Consider the following 13,154-nt stretch of genomic DNA (forward strand, 5'->3'; position numbering starts at 1 on the left):
CCCCTCCAGGGGCTCTCCAGGCACTCTTTGTGGGGCTCTCCGGGTACCCCTCCAGGGGCTCTCCAGGCACTCTTTGTGGGGCTCTCCGGGTACCCCTCCAGGGGCTCTCCAGGCACTCTTTGTGGGGCTCTCCGGGTACCCCTCCAGGGGCTCTCCAGGCACTCTTTGTGGGGCTCTCCGGGTACCCCTCCAGGGGCTCTCCAGGCACTCTTTGTGGGGCTCTCCGGGTACCCCTCCAGGGGCTCTCCAGGCACTCTTTGTGGGGCTCTCTGGGGACCCCTCCAGGGGCTCTCCAGGCACTCTTTGTGGGGCTCTCCGGGTACCCCTCCAGGGGCTCTCCAGGCACTCTTTGTGGGGCTCTCTGGGCACCCTTCCAGGGGCTCTCCGGGCACTCTTTGTGGGGCTCTCTGGGCACCCCTCCAGGGGCTCTCCGGGCACTCTTTGTGGGACTCTCTGGGCACTCTTTGTGGGGCTCTCCGGGCACTCTTTGTGGGGCTCTCTGGGCACTCTTTGTGGGGCTCTCTGCTCCCTCCTTCTTCAGGAGCTCCCTCCTCTGGCGCTCCGCAGCCCTCTCCTGGCCGTGCTCCCAGCTTCCCCCCTTCCTGTTCTTAGTGCCGCCCGTGCCTGGCAGCCCTTCCTCTTCCCCTTCGCCTCGCTCAGCTCCGTGCTGCCGGCCCCCACCAGGAAGAGCTCCTACTTGATGGTGTCCTCGAGTGGCCTTTCTGTCCCCAACTGAACGCAGTTCCTCGAGGAAGGACGAAGATGGCTTTTGGTGGCGCGTCCCTGGAACCCAGAGCTGGGCCGTGTGGTTGGTGCTTAATAAATGCACGTCCTTGTTTTATCCAAGGCTCCTCCCCGGATTCAGAGAACCCCCCTGACTTATTCTTGGGGTTACCAGAGGTCTTTGGTCCCCAGTCCAGGCCTGCCACCTCCCCCACGCCGCCAGCTCCTCCTTCCTTCTCCCTGCTGGGCATCGCTGGCATCCTGGAAGGTGGGCAGGACGGACTCGTGGGTGGGATCTCTGGACTGGACGTCACTGGGGTGGACCCAGAGGCCCGGAGAAGGCGGTCTGAGGTCGCACTTTTGTACTTGGCAGAGCTGGAGTTGGAGCGACATTTTCTGACGTCACCCCACTCCACGAATCGGTCCCCTCCTGTGTGATGAGGCACTTAGTTTCCTCCTTTATAAGGTGGCACAGATAATACCGAGAGGCGACAAGGGGCCACAGTGCCCAGGGGGCCAGGCCCCGAGGCAGGAGGACTTGAATTCAGATCCAGTCTCAGATCCTGACTGGCTGTGTGACCTTGAGGAAGTCACCTCTGCCTCAGTTTCCTCAGCTGTAAAATGGGGATTTTACCCTCATGGCTGTTGTGAGGACAACATGAAGCGATGTTTGTGAAGGCTTCGTCGGCCCCCAGGTGCAGTCCGTATGCTGGCTGCCATCATTATCTGCTTTGGGCTTCCCAGGGTTGCTCTGACGGGATTCTTAGTCAGCCTTGAGGGGCTCTCTGTTACCCCTCGTCCTGCCTGGGCGCTCTTTATCGTGTCGAAGGGCGCAGTAAGGAGGCCCTTCTCCGTCACACCAGGAATTTCTGTGGGGTGAAGAGAAGGGCTGGAGCAGATGGCTTCAGGCCTGAGGCCCAGCTGTCAGCCTCCCTTGTCAGAGCAGGCATCAGCTCCAGGGATGGACGAAACGAATCTGGGAGGAGTTTGGCCAGAGACGGCCTGGGAGCAAATGGCTGTCTTCTGTCAGCGCTACCCCAGGAGGCAGATCAAGGCCTCGGCCTCCGTGAGCCGGTGGGAGCTCGTGTGTGAGACGCCGGCAGGTGAAGATCTGCGGCTCGGCGTGGGGCCCCCACCGAGGACGATCCCTTCCTCTGACAGTGAACGGATTCATCTGTGGGGGAGCAGACGAGCCGCAGCGAGCGGCCTTCAGCCATTGGCCCGAAGGGCCTTGTCCCTCTGTGGCTGCGGGAGTCCTTAGCCAGACAAGGAGTGGACACCAGCCCTCCCTATGCGACAGCAGCTGGATGAATGGAAGGGAGAGATTGTGTTCTATGGAAGTCTGTGCCCCTAGAAAGGAGCAAGCAGCCAGGAAAAAGTGGGTCAAATCTCCAATAAATAAAGGCCTGATATCCGAGATATGGAGGGAGCCGACACGAACGCAGGAGACGGCACGTTCTCCAAAGAGTGACAAACTCATTGCTCATGAGGGATAGCTCCAGATCTGCAAGCATAGAAGAGATGCAAAGCCGAACTCCAAGGCTTCACCCCACGCTCAACAAAATGGGGAAGAATATAAAGAATGGAAGAATGAGCAACTGAGCACCTTTGGAAATCCTGTGAACTGGCCCAACCATTTTGGAAAACAACCTGGAATCATCCTGGAAAATGGCAAAAATATGGATGTGCTCTAGAGCTGCCTCTTCAAAGCATGTAGCACACCCCAGGGGGCTCTTTGTGGAGCTGCCAAGGAAACAAAGTCAGTGCTTATACATTTCAGGATGGCAAAAAAAGCAAATCTAAATAGGATGGACATTACTGCAAAGTGAAAAACGACAACCATGCAGGGAAGCTTGGGAAGGTGGCATCTGATACAAGGCGACATGAGCAGGCTGAAGAAATGTTATTTTAAATTTTATTTTTTAGAAAAATTTTCCATGGTTCCATGATTCATGTTCTTACTTTCCCCTTCCCTCCCCCCTCCCCCCCCCCATAGCCGATGCACATTTCCACTGGTTTCTTCCTGTGTCATCGATCAAGACCTATTTCCATATTATTGATAGTTGCATTGGGGTGGTCGTTTCCAGTCCGCATCCCCAATCGTGTCCTCATCAACCCACGTGTTCAAGCAGTTGTTTTTCTTCTGTGTTTCTCCTCCCACAGTTCTTTCTCTGAATGTGGGTAGCTTCTTTCTCATGAGTCCCTCAGAATTGTCCTGGGTCATTGCATTGCTGCTAGTACAGAAGTCCATTATGTACGATTGTACCACAGTGTATCAGACTCTGTGTATAAGGTTCTCCTGGTGCTGCTCCTTTCACTCTGCATCAGTTCCTGGAGGTTGTTCCAGTTCACGTGGAATTCCTCCGGGCTGAAGAAATGTTATACATCACAGTTGGCTGGTTGGCTGGTTGTCATCCATAGTCAGAGAGGACCAAAATGACATCATTATGTTGGGGTTGACTGTGGCTGTGACCAGTGCGAACTCGGAGGCTGTGCCCCAGGTCAGGCATGAGTAGCCCTTGGGGATGGAGACAGTTCTCATTTGTGCATCTCACATTTCTCTAAGCTACTGCAATTCTGCTTTGCCCATCGGGCACAGAACCTTCTCTGATGCCACACGCCATGTTGGATGGTCCTTGGCCGGTGACCCTCAGTGACTGCTGTAATGGAGATGACAATGAGGGTGAAAAAACCCAAACAGATTGTCATTGCAAGAGAATGACTAAGCTTGTCCCCTGCCTCTGGGCTTTACTGTCTCATGATGGAAATAAATGTGCCCTGAGCCCTGGAGGCCCCTGTTCTCACGGATGAGCCTCTGTTTGAGGAGTGCCCGGGCCAGGCATCCTTCCTCCTCTTCGTGTCTTCTCCTGACCTTCCGTCTTTGCCCCCATCCCCCTTGCATGTACCTCCTCCTTGTCTCTCAACTTTTCAGTTCCCTTATTGTCTTTCCCTCATCTCCTTGAGGCTGTGGCCTGGCTTTCTTCTAGCCTCTTCCTAGGGCTTAGCATAGTTCTTGGTGCAAGGTGAGTGATTAATCAATGCGTGTTCACCTCACTTAGCCCGGTAGCAAGGAGGGGAAAATTAACTTCTCTCACTTCTTTATGCCAGTGGAATACAGGTCTCATTTGCTGCCATGTTTGCTGTTATGTTAGGTTGGCTGAACAGCAGTTTAAAAAAGTTTTTTTTTCAAGAATATTTTGTATTTATATATTTTAAAGATTTCTTAAAATTTTTTTTGAATTCCAAATTTTCTCTCTTCCACTCCTCCCCTTGAGGAGGCAAGAAATGCAACATCATTTATATTGTGAAATTCTGCAGAATACTTTGGATATTAGCCATATTAGAAAATAAAAGCAAGAAATATAAAGTGAAAAGATTATTCTTCATTATCCATTCACAGTTCTTCAGGCCTCTCTGGGAGGTGGGCAGCATCTTTCATCCTGAATCTCCTGGAATTGTCTAGGGTCACTGTCTTGATCAGAATAGGGAACCTTCACAGTTGGTCGTTGTTACCGCATACAATGTTCTCCTGGTTCTGCTTGCTTCACTTTGCATCAGTTCCTTTAAATCTTCCTAGGCTTTTATTCCTCCCTCCCCCAGGCTTTTCTGAAAGTAGTCCCCTCATTATTTCTTGTAGCACTCCTTCACAGCAATCTGCCACAACTGCTTCAGTCATTCCTCAACCAATGAGCATCCTCTTGATTTCCAGTTCTTTGCTGCCACCAGAGGGGCTACTATCAGGATTTTTATACAAATAAGTCATTTTCCTTTTGCCTTGATCTCTGGGGTACAGACCTAGCAGTGGGTCAGTGGGCAGGAACAGTTTTGTAGCCCTTTGGACATAGTTCCAGGTGGTCCATCAGAGTGGCCTGACCAGCTCACAAGCCATGAGCAATGTTCCTCTTTCTTCACCTCCCCTCCAGCATTTGTCCTCATTTTCTGTGATCTCAGCCAATCTGGTACGGGTGAGGTGGTTCCTCAGAGTTGTTGTAATCTGTATTTTCCAGTCCTCTTCTGTTAATCTGGACAATTTATATTTTTGTCAGTATTCCTCTTTTTCACTGGAGCTGCAGTTTCCCCCATTTTAATATCACTTGAAAGGGATTGCAATCTAGGTTGGAGAAGGATATATTGGCAGTTGAACACGATGAAGAAGCAAAAGATGCCCCTAGAGATGCAAAAGGAAAATTCAGTACCACACTGTAGCCATTCCAGACCCTTCGAGCCCTTTTTGTCTTCATCCGAGTCTTAATATGCTGCCATTGGGGACCCTCTGGTGGATTCTTCCTGGGACTAAGTTGGTCTGAAGGACGGCTGACTTCATGATGTTCTGTGGCAAAGCCCTTTGGGTCTGTCATTGCCCGCCATCTTCCCTTGGCCAGTAATAATGGACCCAGAGACCAACAGAAGTGTCCACGAAGAGATTCATTTTGGTGCTTATAGCCACTGGGGTTTCCTGGGACTCCAGGTTTTCTGATGGTCTGTGTAGGAAGTCAGGAGTAGAACTTCTGGGCACCTCGGTGATCAACCACTGCAGCCCCCTCCTTCTACAGATGAAGAGCCTGAAGCTGTGGGCAGGGTCACCTGGCAAGAGGCGAGGCTTGAACCTGGTTCCTCAAACACCTTTCGGCAGTGTTGGGTGAAGCAGAATTTTGTAGCAAAGGGAATTCTGTAGAACTTGGCAGTAGAATTTTCATAGCCCACGCAAGGTCTCTGTCTCTGTCTCTGTCTCTGTCTCTGTCTCTGTCTCTGTCTCTCTCTCTCTCTCTCTCTCTCTCTATCTATCTATCTATCTATCTATCTCTATCTCTCTCAGTTGAGGCAGCTCATGGTCTCAGTGGATTCAGAGCTAGGCCCAGAGATGGAAGGTCCTGGGTTCAAATGTGCCCTCAGACACTCCTAGCCGGGTGACCCTGGGCAAGTCCTGGGCAAACCCCCACTGCCCTGCCCTTACTGCCTTGGAGTTCTGATTCTAAGATGGAATGTCATGAGTTAAAAAAATAAAATGAAGTGATTCATGACCTCAGTGAGAGCTGCTACAAGAGAATGTTGGCACCAAAAGCCAGATGGCTGCAAGGCAGAAGGAAGCCGCTCGGGAGGAAATGGAGCCGAGGGCTGGGCAGTGGCCCTGAGCTTTGGCTCGGAGAGGAAGGAGAGCCACGGGAGGCCAGCCAGCGGCCCAGCAAGGCCTGCGGTGCTGACAGGAGCGTTGGTCACCCCGACGGCCAAGGCCCACCCTGGAGGGGCTCGGGAAGAGGGGACTGAAGTGGGAGCACGACTGCCCTTGGCTCTGAGTTTTCCTTCTGATAATGAGAAAGAGATTTGGGGAGATGAGAATTGTGAGGAATAACTCATTACGGGGTTAGAGAGCATTCAGGGAATAGAAACTGCTAACTAACAATAATGAATGTTAGATAATCACATGTGACGCGCTAAGCCTGCAGTCTGGTCCCTGGCGGGGTTAGTCGGCGTGTCCAAATGCAGTCGATTCATTAGAAATGATGATTTATTGACTACCGAGAGTCATTTTTCTGCTCTTTTAAAAAATGGCAGTTATTAAGGGAAGAAGAGGCCGTCATCCATCATGTAGAAGTAAACGTTCTAATGGAAACAGTCGTCTCTTACCTTTCTAGGCAGCGTTTCTGCCTCCTTTCCCGGCAGCACTTGGAAATCTGTGTCTCAGCTTCGTCGGGCAGCCGTTACAGGCACTTGGAGGAAGATTTGGAATCGGTCCGTAAAGCAGCCATCACGGCACCATGGAAGTAGCCAGTGGGAGCCTCGGGCCTTCGCGTCCAGCCCCCCGTGGGCTCCTTGTCCGGTGCCCATCCGTCCTCCAGAGAGGCTCTTCCCAGGCACCAGGGTGGCCCTTCTGGTCATCTGTGAATCCTACTGAGGGGCGCCCGTCCTTCCTCCTCTCTTCCCTGCCTTTTGCCCTTTGGCCGCTCGGTCACCTCCTCGTCCGACCACATGCGCCCTCCCAAATGCGATTCTAGTGGCCTGTTGGGACCTTTGGGGTCAAGCACATGACCCTGTTGCGTGTCTCCATCCTAAGAGATTCTGCCTGGGGAGCCCAAACTCCGGCTGGACCACCCCTCGGCCGTGGCCCAGCCCCGGCCCGATGATGGGGAAGACGCTCTTTAGCGTCCCAGCGCTGGGGAAGCCCCGCTGTGTCCAGTACTTCCAGGGTCTCTCACAGCATGTCAGTGCCTGGGCCGGGTGGATGGCCCTGGCTGCCCCAGGGGTCTGCAGCGAGGTCTGGAGAGCAAAGACAAGGGGAGAAGAAGCCCTTCTGCCAAGCGAGGCTGCGGCCTGAGGGGAGGCAGAGCCAGGATGTGGGCCAAGATGTTCCTTTAGAGCAGTGATGGTGAACCTTTTAGAGGAGTGCTGGGCCCCGCCCCTGCCCCACCCCCCAGAGCGAGTGCCATGCCCCTCCCCCCCATACACACACAGGGGAGGGAGGAAGCGCTCCCATTGGTCTGCTGGCTGGAGAGGCGGGGAAGTGAGGAGTGTCCTCAGTGAGTGTAGAGAGGGGGAGGGGACTGGTCTGAGCACGCTGCTCCCCTCCAGCTCTGCCACTGTAAGCCGCCCACCTTACCCCTGTGCGCTCCCATTGGCTGCTGGGGGGGCATGGGGGGAGGGGGAGGGGGAGGGACGGCTGGGTGCCATATTTGGCACCTGTGCCATAGGGTCGCCATCACCGCTTTAGAGGAAGCCTCCCGAGGGCAGCGCATGGTGCTGGGCACACACCTGGGCCAGGGAAAGGCTCTAGGCAGCCTCCCTCCCTCATACCCTACGAGTCCCAAAATGGATGGTTTGTTACTGGCCTGTCCCGGGCTCGCCGGAGGGACCCCAGATCTTGGGACCCTGGTAGCGGCTGCAGATCCCCCCCGAGCTTGGCTCATTCCATGCCTTTACCTGTCAGGAATGGATCTCCCGACCCCACACGTCCCCGTGAGCGCCGGCCCTCTCCGGCTCAGCCTGGGGAGCTTCTGCTGACTCCCCGGGGCCGGGCCGGGTGGCGCCTCCACTGTGAAGTGACCGAGTGGGCCCTGGAGACCGCGAAGGCCTCCCCAAGCCCCGACTCCTTCCCATGTTCCCTTTGCTCTGGCTCAGACCTTCAGGGCCTTCTCCCTTTAGGAGGGGAGGCCAGGAGGCTTCGTGCCCTGGAAGGCAGGTGAGTGGATGGGCCTCAGAGCCCCAGAGGGTTCCTTCTGAGATTGCTGAAGGGGAGTCTGGGGGCAGCCCCGAGGGAGGCAGGGAGCCCCTCCTTTGCTGTGGTGCGGGGTGCTGTGGAAGGAGCGGGAGACGGAGGCGAGGCCGCCCCGGCAAGGACTCCCTGCCTCGTCCTTCCCACTTCGGAGCCCCCTTTCGTCCCGAGCTCTGGACAACGTAGGCCAGTGAAACACGGTTAGCAGGAAGCCCGTGGCCGGACCTCCCCGGCTCGGTAACACGGTTCTCGTCCGTCTGGCCGACCCTCATGAGCAACCTCAGATCCTTAGACTTCTGTGTGCGCGTGTGAGTGTGTATACGTGTGTGTGCGCGTGTGTGTTGGGGGTGACGCTGCCTGCAGGAGCCTCAGACCAGGAAACGGTCACTGAATGGAGAAAGTGGAGCCGTTTTCTCTTGTGGCTTCGTTCCTGCCTTCTAGAAGAAGCCGTGAAGGGTCTGGGCTGCTCGTGGGTGCCTCGTCGGGTGTCCTGTGCTGGGGGGGATCCGTGGGGCTCGGGGTGTCGTCGTGGGGCCGGGGACCAGCCCAGGCGATGTAAGAAGCCTTCAGACTACTGTGCTGTGGGGAGCCTGGCCGTGGCTTTGGGCAGCCTGAAGGTGGGCTTCCTGGAGGGGGTGGCATGATCTGGGCCTCACAGGACGGGCCGGCATGGACAGAAGGACCCCGGGGCCCAGGAGTGAGCGTCCTGCGAGCAGAGGGTGCGGGCCGTGTGGCCCGGCCTGGGAATAGAGTGGCCAGTTTGGTTGGAGTGTAGACGGCGTGGACCAGGCCCGGGAGATGGCGAGGCAGCGGCCGGTGGTGGTAGGCGCTGAGGACCCTCCCGGTGTGGGATGCAGCTGGGCTCTGGGCCGGGACAGCAGGCAGGCCGTCCTCTCCTCGGGGTCTGCAGGAATCGAGGCCCCCTTTAGTGGCAGGCTTGGAAGATCAGTTCTGAGGATGGCCCCGGAGCAGCGGCACCCCCGGCACCCCCGGCCCCGCCTCCCTGGGTCCTCGTTTCTTGTTCACGTGAGCCGCTGAGAACAGGCTCCCCGGAGGCACCCCCAGAGCCGCGGGGAGGACGCCTTGGGGAGAGGGCAGTGGATTAGAGTTCTAGCAGTCGCACCCTTCAGCCTTTCTGCCGGGGTGAAGCGCAGGAGGCAGGCAGACAGGCAAGAAGGCAGGCAGTCAGGTGGTCAGTTAGTCAGATGGTCAGTCAGGCAGGCAGGCAGTCGGTCAAGGTGGAAGGGCCTCCTGATGTCTGAGGGCCGCCTTTGGGTGTGTGGGCTGAGCTTGGGAGTGTCCTCATGGCAGCCCCTGGGCCCACCCTGGCACGTGCCCTCCCGTACAGGTTGCTACCCAGCAGGTTCCGACAGGGGCGGCCAGGGAAGCTGCCCTTGAGAGCCCCCGGGGGCCGGGGGGTGCCCAGGAGAGGAGGCCTCTGTGCCCCCTGGCTGACCCTGCGGTGCCCCCCGGGCGAGAAGCCTGGTGCAGGCCGGGCACCGACTCTCCCTCCTTTCTCCCCTCTCAGTTCTCCTGCAGCTGGCGAGCGACGCCTTCCCTCACGACCTGGCCTTGGCCTTGGCTTACCTGCTCGCCCTGCCCCAGGTGAGTGTCCCCCGGCCGCCGGTGCCCCCCGCCCTGGCACCATCCCCGTTCCGTTCTACGAGGGCTGCGGCTCCTGCTGGCTCTCCGGGCTCCGGGCGGCTCCGGGGGCCGAAGCTTCTCATGCCTGTGGGTGAGGCGGCCTTGGCGGTCACTCCCTGGCTCTGCCCCTGCCCGCTGCACCTCCGCCATTTCCCAGTTGTGCCCAGACAGGCCCCGGGCCGCGGCTTCTGCCTGTCTGACTGAGCATAATACAGGCAGCCAGAATTAGAGGGAAGAAGGAAGGGATAGATCCAGGCAGAGGTGCGGAGGGGGGACATGGAGGGCTCTGCGCCGGGTGTGCACAGACTGGGAGTGAGGGGTTAAGCCGATAAAGGGGCGATAGGGAGCTCCTGGGGCTGGTGGAGGCGGGCAGCAGGGGGGCCGGGGCTGGAGCTGGGGGGCTCGTAGCAGGGAGAGCAGCCAGGAGGAGGGGGCCCACCAAGGGCGAGGAGAGCCTCCTCTGGGAGGCCGGGAAGGCCGAGAAGGGTGGAGGCCAGAGAGAAGGCTCCTTTCGGCCCCCCGAGCCCCAGAGCCACCCTCAGCGTCTGGCCCACCTTTGGAGCTCCTGAGCGCTGACCTCGTGGCCGGTCTCAGCCCGGCCTCCACCCAGCCACTGCACCACTCCTCACGCCAAACTCTTTGCAGGTGGTGGACGCCAACAAGTGCTTCGAGAAGCAGGCGCCGTCGGCCCTGGTCCTCCAGCTGGCCGCCTACTACTACAGCCTGCAGATCTACTCGCACCTGGCCCCCTGCTTCGCCGACCGCTGCCATCCGCTCTACCGGGTGAGTGCCTTCCCCGGACGGCCCCAGGTCACCCCGCTGCCCGGGGGCCAGACGGCCGACCCCAGCCTGCTCAGACCTCCTGGGCCCTGGGGCTCAGGGATGGGAAGGGGCTTGGCGGTGCGGGGAGGGCCTCGAAAGCTGGCTGCGGGCCGCTCTCCAGGGCCACCGCACGGTCCGAGGCTTCTGTTCTGTAGACGAGGCAGGCCGAGGCCCGGAGAGGATGTAGCTAGAGGCTCTCCTCCCCCGCCGCTCTTCTCCCATCCTGGCCTCGGAGGCTGGAGTGGGAGCGGGAGGGGGGAGGGTTTCCCCCAGCCCCAGCCCCCCACCCGCCTCACCATCCGACGCTTGTTTCCCTGGCCGGGGCCCGCAGGCCGACCCCAGCAAGCTCGTCCAGATGGTTACCCGGCACGTCTCCGACCTCGAGGGCCAGGCGTGGCCCGAGGGCCTGGGGACGCTGGTCCAGCAGCTGGGCTTCTATCACGAGCGGCTCCTGGACCTCACCCAAGGCCAGCTCCTCCGTGGCCTGCACAAGGGCGTGGATGTGGCCCGCTTCGCCGCGGACAGCCAATACAAGAGGGAGACCATCCTGGGCCTGGCAGGGTGAGTAGCTGCTCTGACCCCTGATTGCAGGGCAGCCCCAGAGTGTAAAACTCAGAGGGACGCGACTCTGGAATGCTTTCAGGGTGGACGATGGCCTCGTTGTCCCGTCTCTGGGGAGTGAGGCCTCTGAATGCTTTCTCTGGGGCTCGTGGCAATGGTTTCTCTTTTTCTTCCCGGCCTGGTCATCCTTCAAGGACCCTGGAGAAGAACGTCTACACCATCGCCCTTTCCTTGGCCCAGCGCTATCATGTGCCACGTTGGGAGGTGTACATGACCCACCTGGAGTTTCTGTTCACCGACAGTGGGTAAGTCTTCTCCTTCCCACCCAGGGGTCTTCGCCATATACAGACCATTCGCCCTTTGTGAGTCTAGGGGGGCCACCTGCGAGGCTGGCTGGGTTCTGGCATCTGAGATCCCCAGGTCAGGCCAGGCCACTTAGGAGGAAGGCGAGGAGAAACCCAGCGGGCTGCCTTCTTGTGCACGTGTGCCCGTCTTGTTTTCTCTTGTTGGCTTAGTCTGCCGGGAGGCTTTCTGCAGTCTGAACAGTCTGCCAGTGCTTTCTCAGACAAGCCTGTGGGGTGCTGCCCCCCAGAAGTGTTTGACCCGTGTGTGTGGCTGCCCCCGGAAGTGGGTGCTGTCCCCTGGAAGTGTTTGGCCATCTCCGGGCCCTGCCCCACAGGAGGCCTTGTTGCGGCCTCTCCCAAGCAGACCACTCCCACCTCGGCACAGGTTGGGTGTGGAAGCAGCCAGGAGGAAGCCACACATCGCAGCGGGGCCAGAATCCTCTGCTCATAAGACATGGTAGGCTCCTAATCGGTGCTAGAGCGACTGAGCTTTGACTTGGGAAGAGAGAAAGAACGCTCATCCTGGGACCCTGTTTCCTGAGGCGTTTATTGTATTAGTCACCAAAGCTTTCGTTGGTTCCGGGCCTCCTCACACATCCTGTCCTTTCCCTTTTCCCTGCTTGTGCAGCTGCTCCTCTGCGTCCTCCCCTTAGCACCCCTCTTGGGTTATTGCCACCAGCTGCTGCCTCCACCTTCTTGAAAGGATCCCTCGCTGTCCCCAGCCGTCCCTACATCCTGTCGTGCCTGACTCTTCCTGACCCTGTGAACCGCAGCGTGCCAGGACTGACCAGGGGGGTCTTCTTGGCAAAGATACTCTAGTCATTTACTATTTTCTTTTGTGGCGAATGAAGGCAAACGGAGGTGAAGCAACTTGCCCAGGGTCACGTAGCCAGTAAATGTTGGAGGGAGGATTTGAACTTGGGTCTTCCCGACTCCCAGCCCAGTGCTTTATCCACTGAACTGCCTCCCCTCAAACTATTGTCCTCTTAAAAATAATAGCAGCCCCTAGAACTTAAGCAGCCCTCTAAGGTTTGCAGCGCACATTGCCGATATGATCTCATTCAGTCCTCATGCTAGCTGGAGGCAGAGTGTGTCCAGGGGAGAATCCTACCCAGGGATCCCCATGCTTTCTCTGTATTTCAGAGAATAATAATAATAGCACTGATGATAGCAACTGGCATCTATAGCGTACTTATCGTGTGCCAAGCACTGTGCCAAATGCCTCACAGATCTGATCTTACTTGATCCTTTCAACAACACAAGGAAGCAGGTGGGGCTATTACCCCATTTTACAGATGAGGAAAACAGGGTAAGTGGAGGAGTCTGGATTTAAAACTCAGATTTTTCCTGACTCCAAATCTGGAACCTTCAATCCACCGTATTTCATCCTCTCTCCACATCCACATTCAACTCTCCTCCCCCTTGGCTCTGTCTTTTCAGAGTGCGGGCAGGGCCCCAACCTGGCCGTGCCCTACAGATTTAGCCTTTCTTGCTGACACGGCCAGGTCTTTCTGATCCTGGGTGTGAGGCCCAAGAAAAGGTACTGAGGAGTCTGGGGCACCTTGGAATGGATTGGGAGTAGAGGCATTGCCGGTGGCCGCCATGTTCCTAGTGATGGTGATGACAAGAATGGCAGTGATGAGTGGGCCAGGGCTCTTCTCCGACGAGCTCTGATTCCCCCTTCTCCCCTTTCCTCCCATCTCTCTGTGGAGAGCAGTGCATTTCTGTACTTGGTTGTGTGTGTGTGTGTACAAGTGTGAGTGTGAGTGTGTCTTTGCAGGTGTATGAGTGTGTGTGTGTGTGAGTCTGTGAAAGTGTGAGTCTGTGTGTAGTGTGTCTCTGTGTGAGTGTGT

General features: G+C 57.4%; 1 protein-coding gene across 1 annotated transcript in view; it reads left to right on the forward strand.

Annotated features, from left to right (window-relative positions):
* Positions 1 to 13,154, forward strand: part of NBAS (NBAS subunit of NRZ tethering complex) — a 141,176-nt gene that overhangs the window by 100,615 nt on the left and 27,407 nt on the right. Inside the window, exons 39-42 of the mRNA XM_044663007.1 lie at positions 9,459 to 9,535; positions 10,220 to 10,357; positions 10,728 to 10,957; positions 11,152 to 11,262. Of these exons, the coding sequence (XP_044518942.1) occupies positions 9,459 to 9,535; positions 10,220 to 10,357; positions 10,728 to 10,957; positions 11,152 to 11,262 (556 nt within the window). The remainder of the gene's footprint in view (positions 1 to 9,458; positions 9,536 to 10,219; positions 10,358 to 10,727; positions 10,958 to 11,151; positions 11,263 to 13,154) is intronic.

This window comes from Gracilinanus agilis, chromosome 2 (assembly GCF_016433145.1).
Source record: "Gracilinanus agilis isolate LMUSP501 chromosome 2, AgileGrace, whole genome shotgun sequence".
In the NCBI taxonomy this organism is placed as follows: Eukaryota; Metazoa; Chordata; class Mammalia; order Didelphimorphia; family Didelphidae; genus Gracilinanus; species Gracilinanus agilis.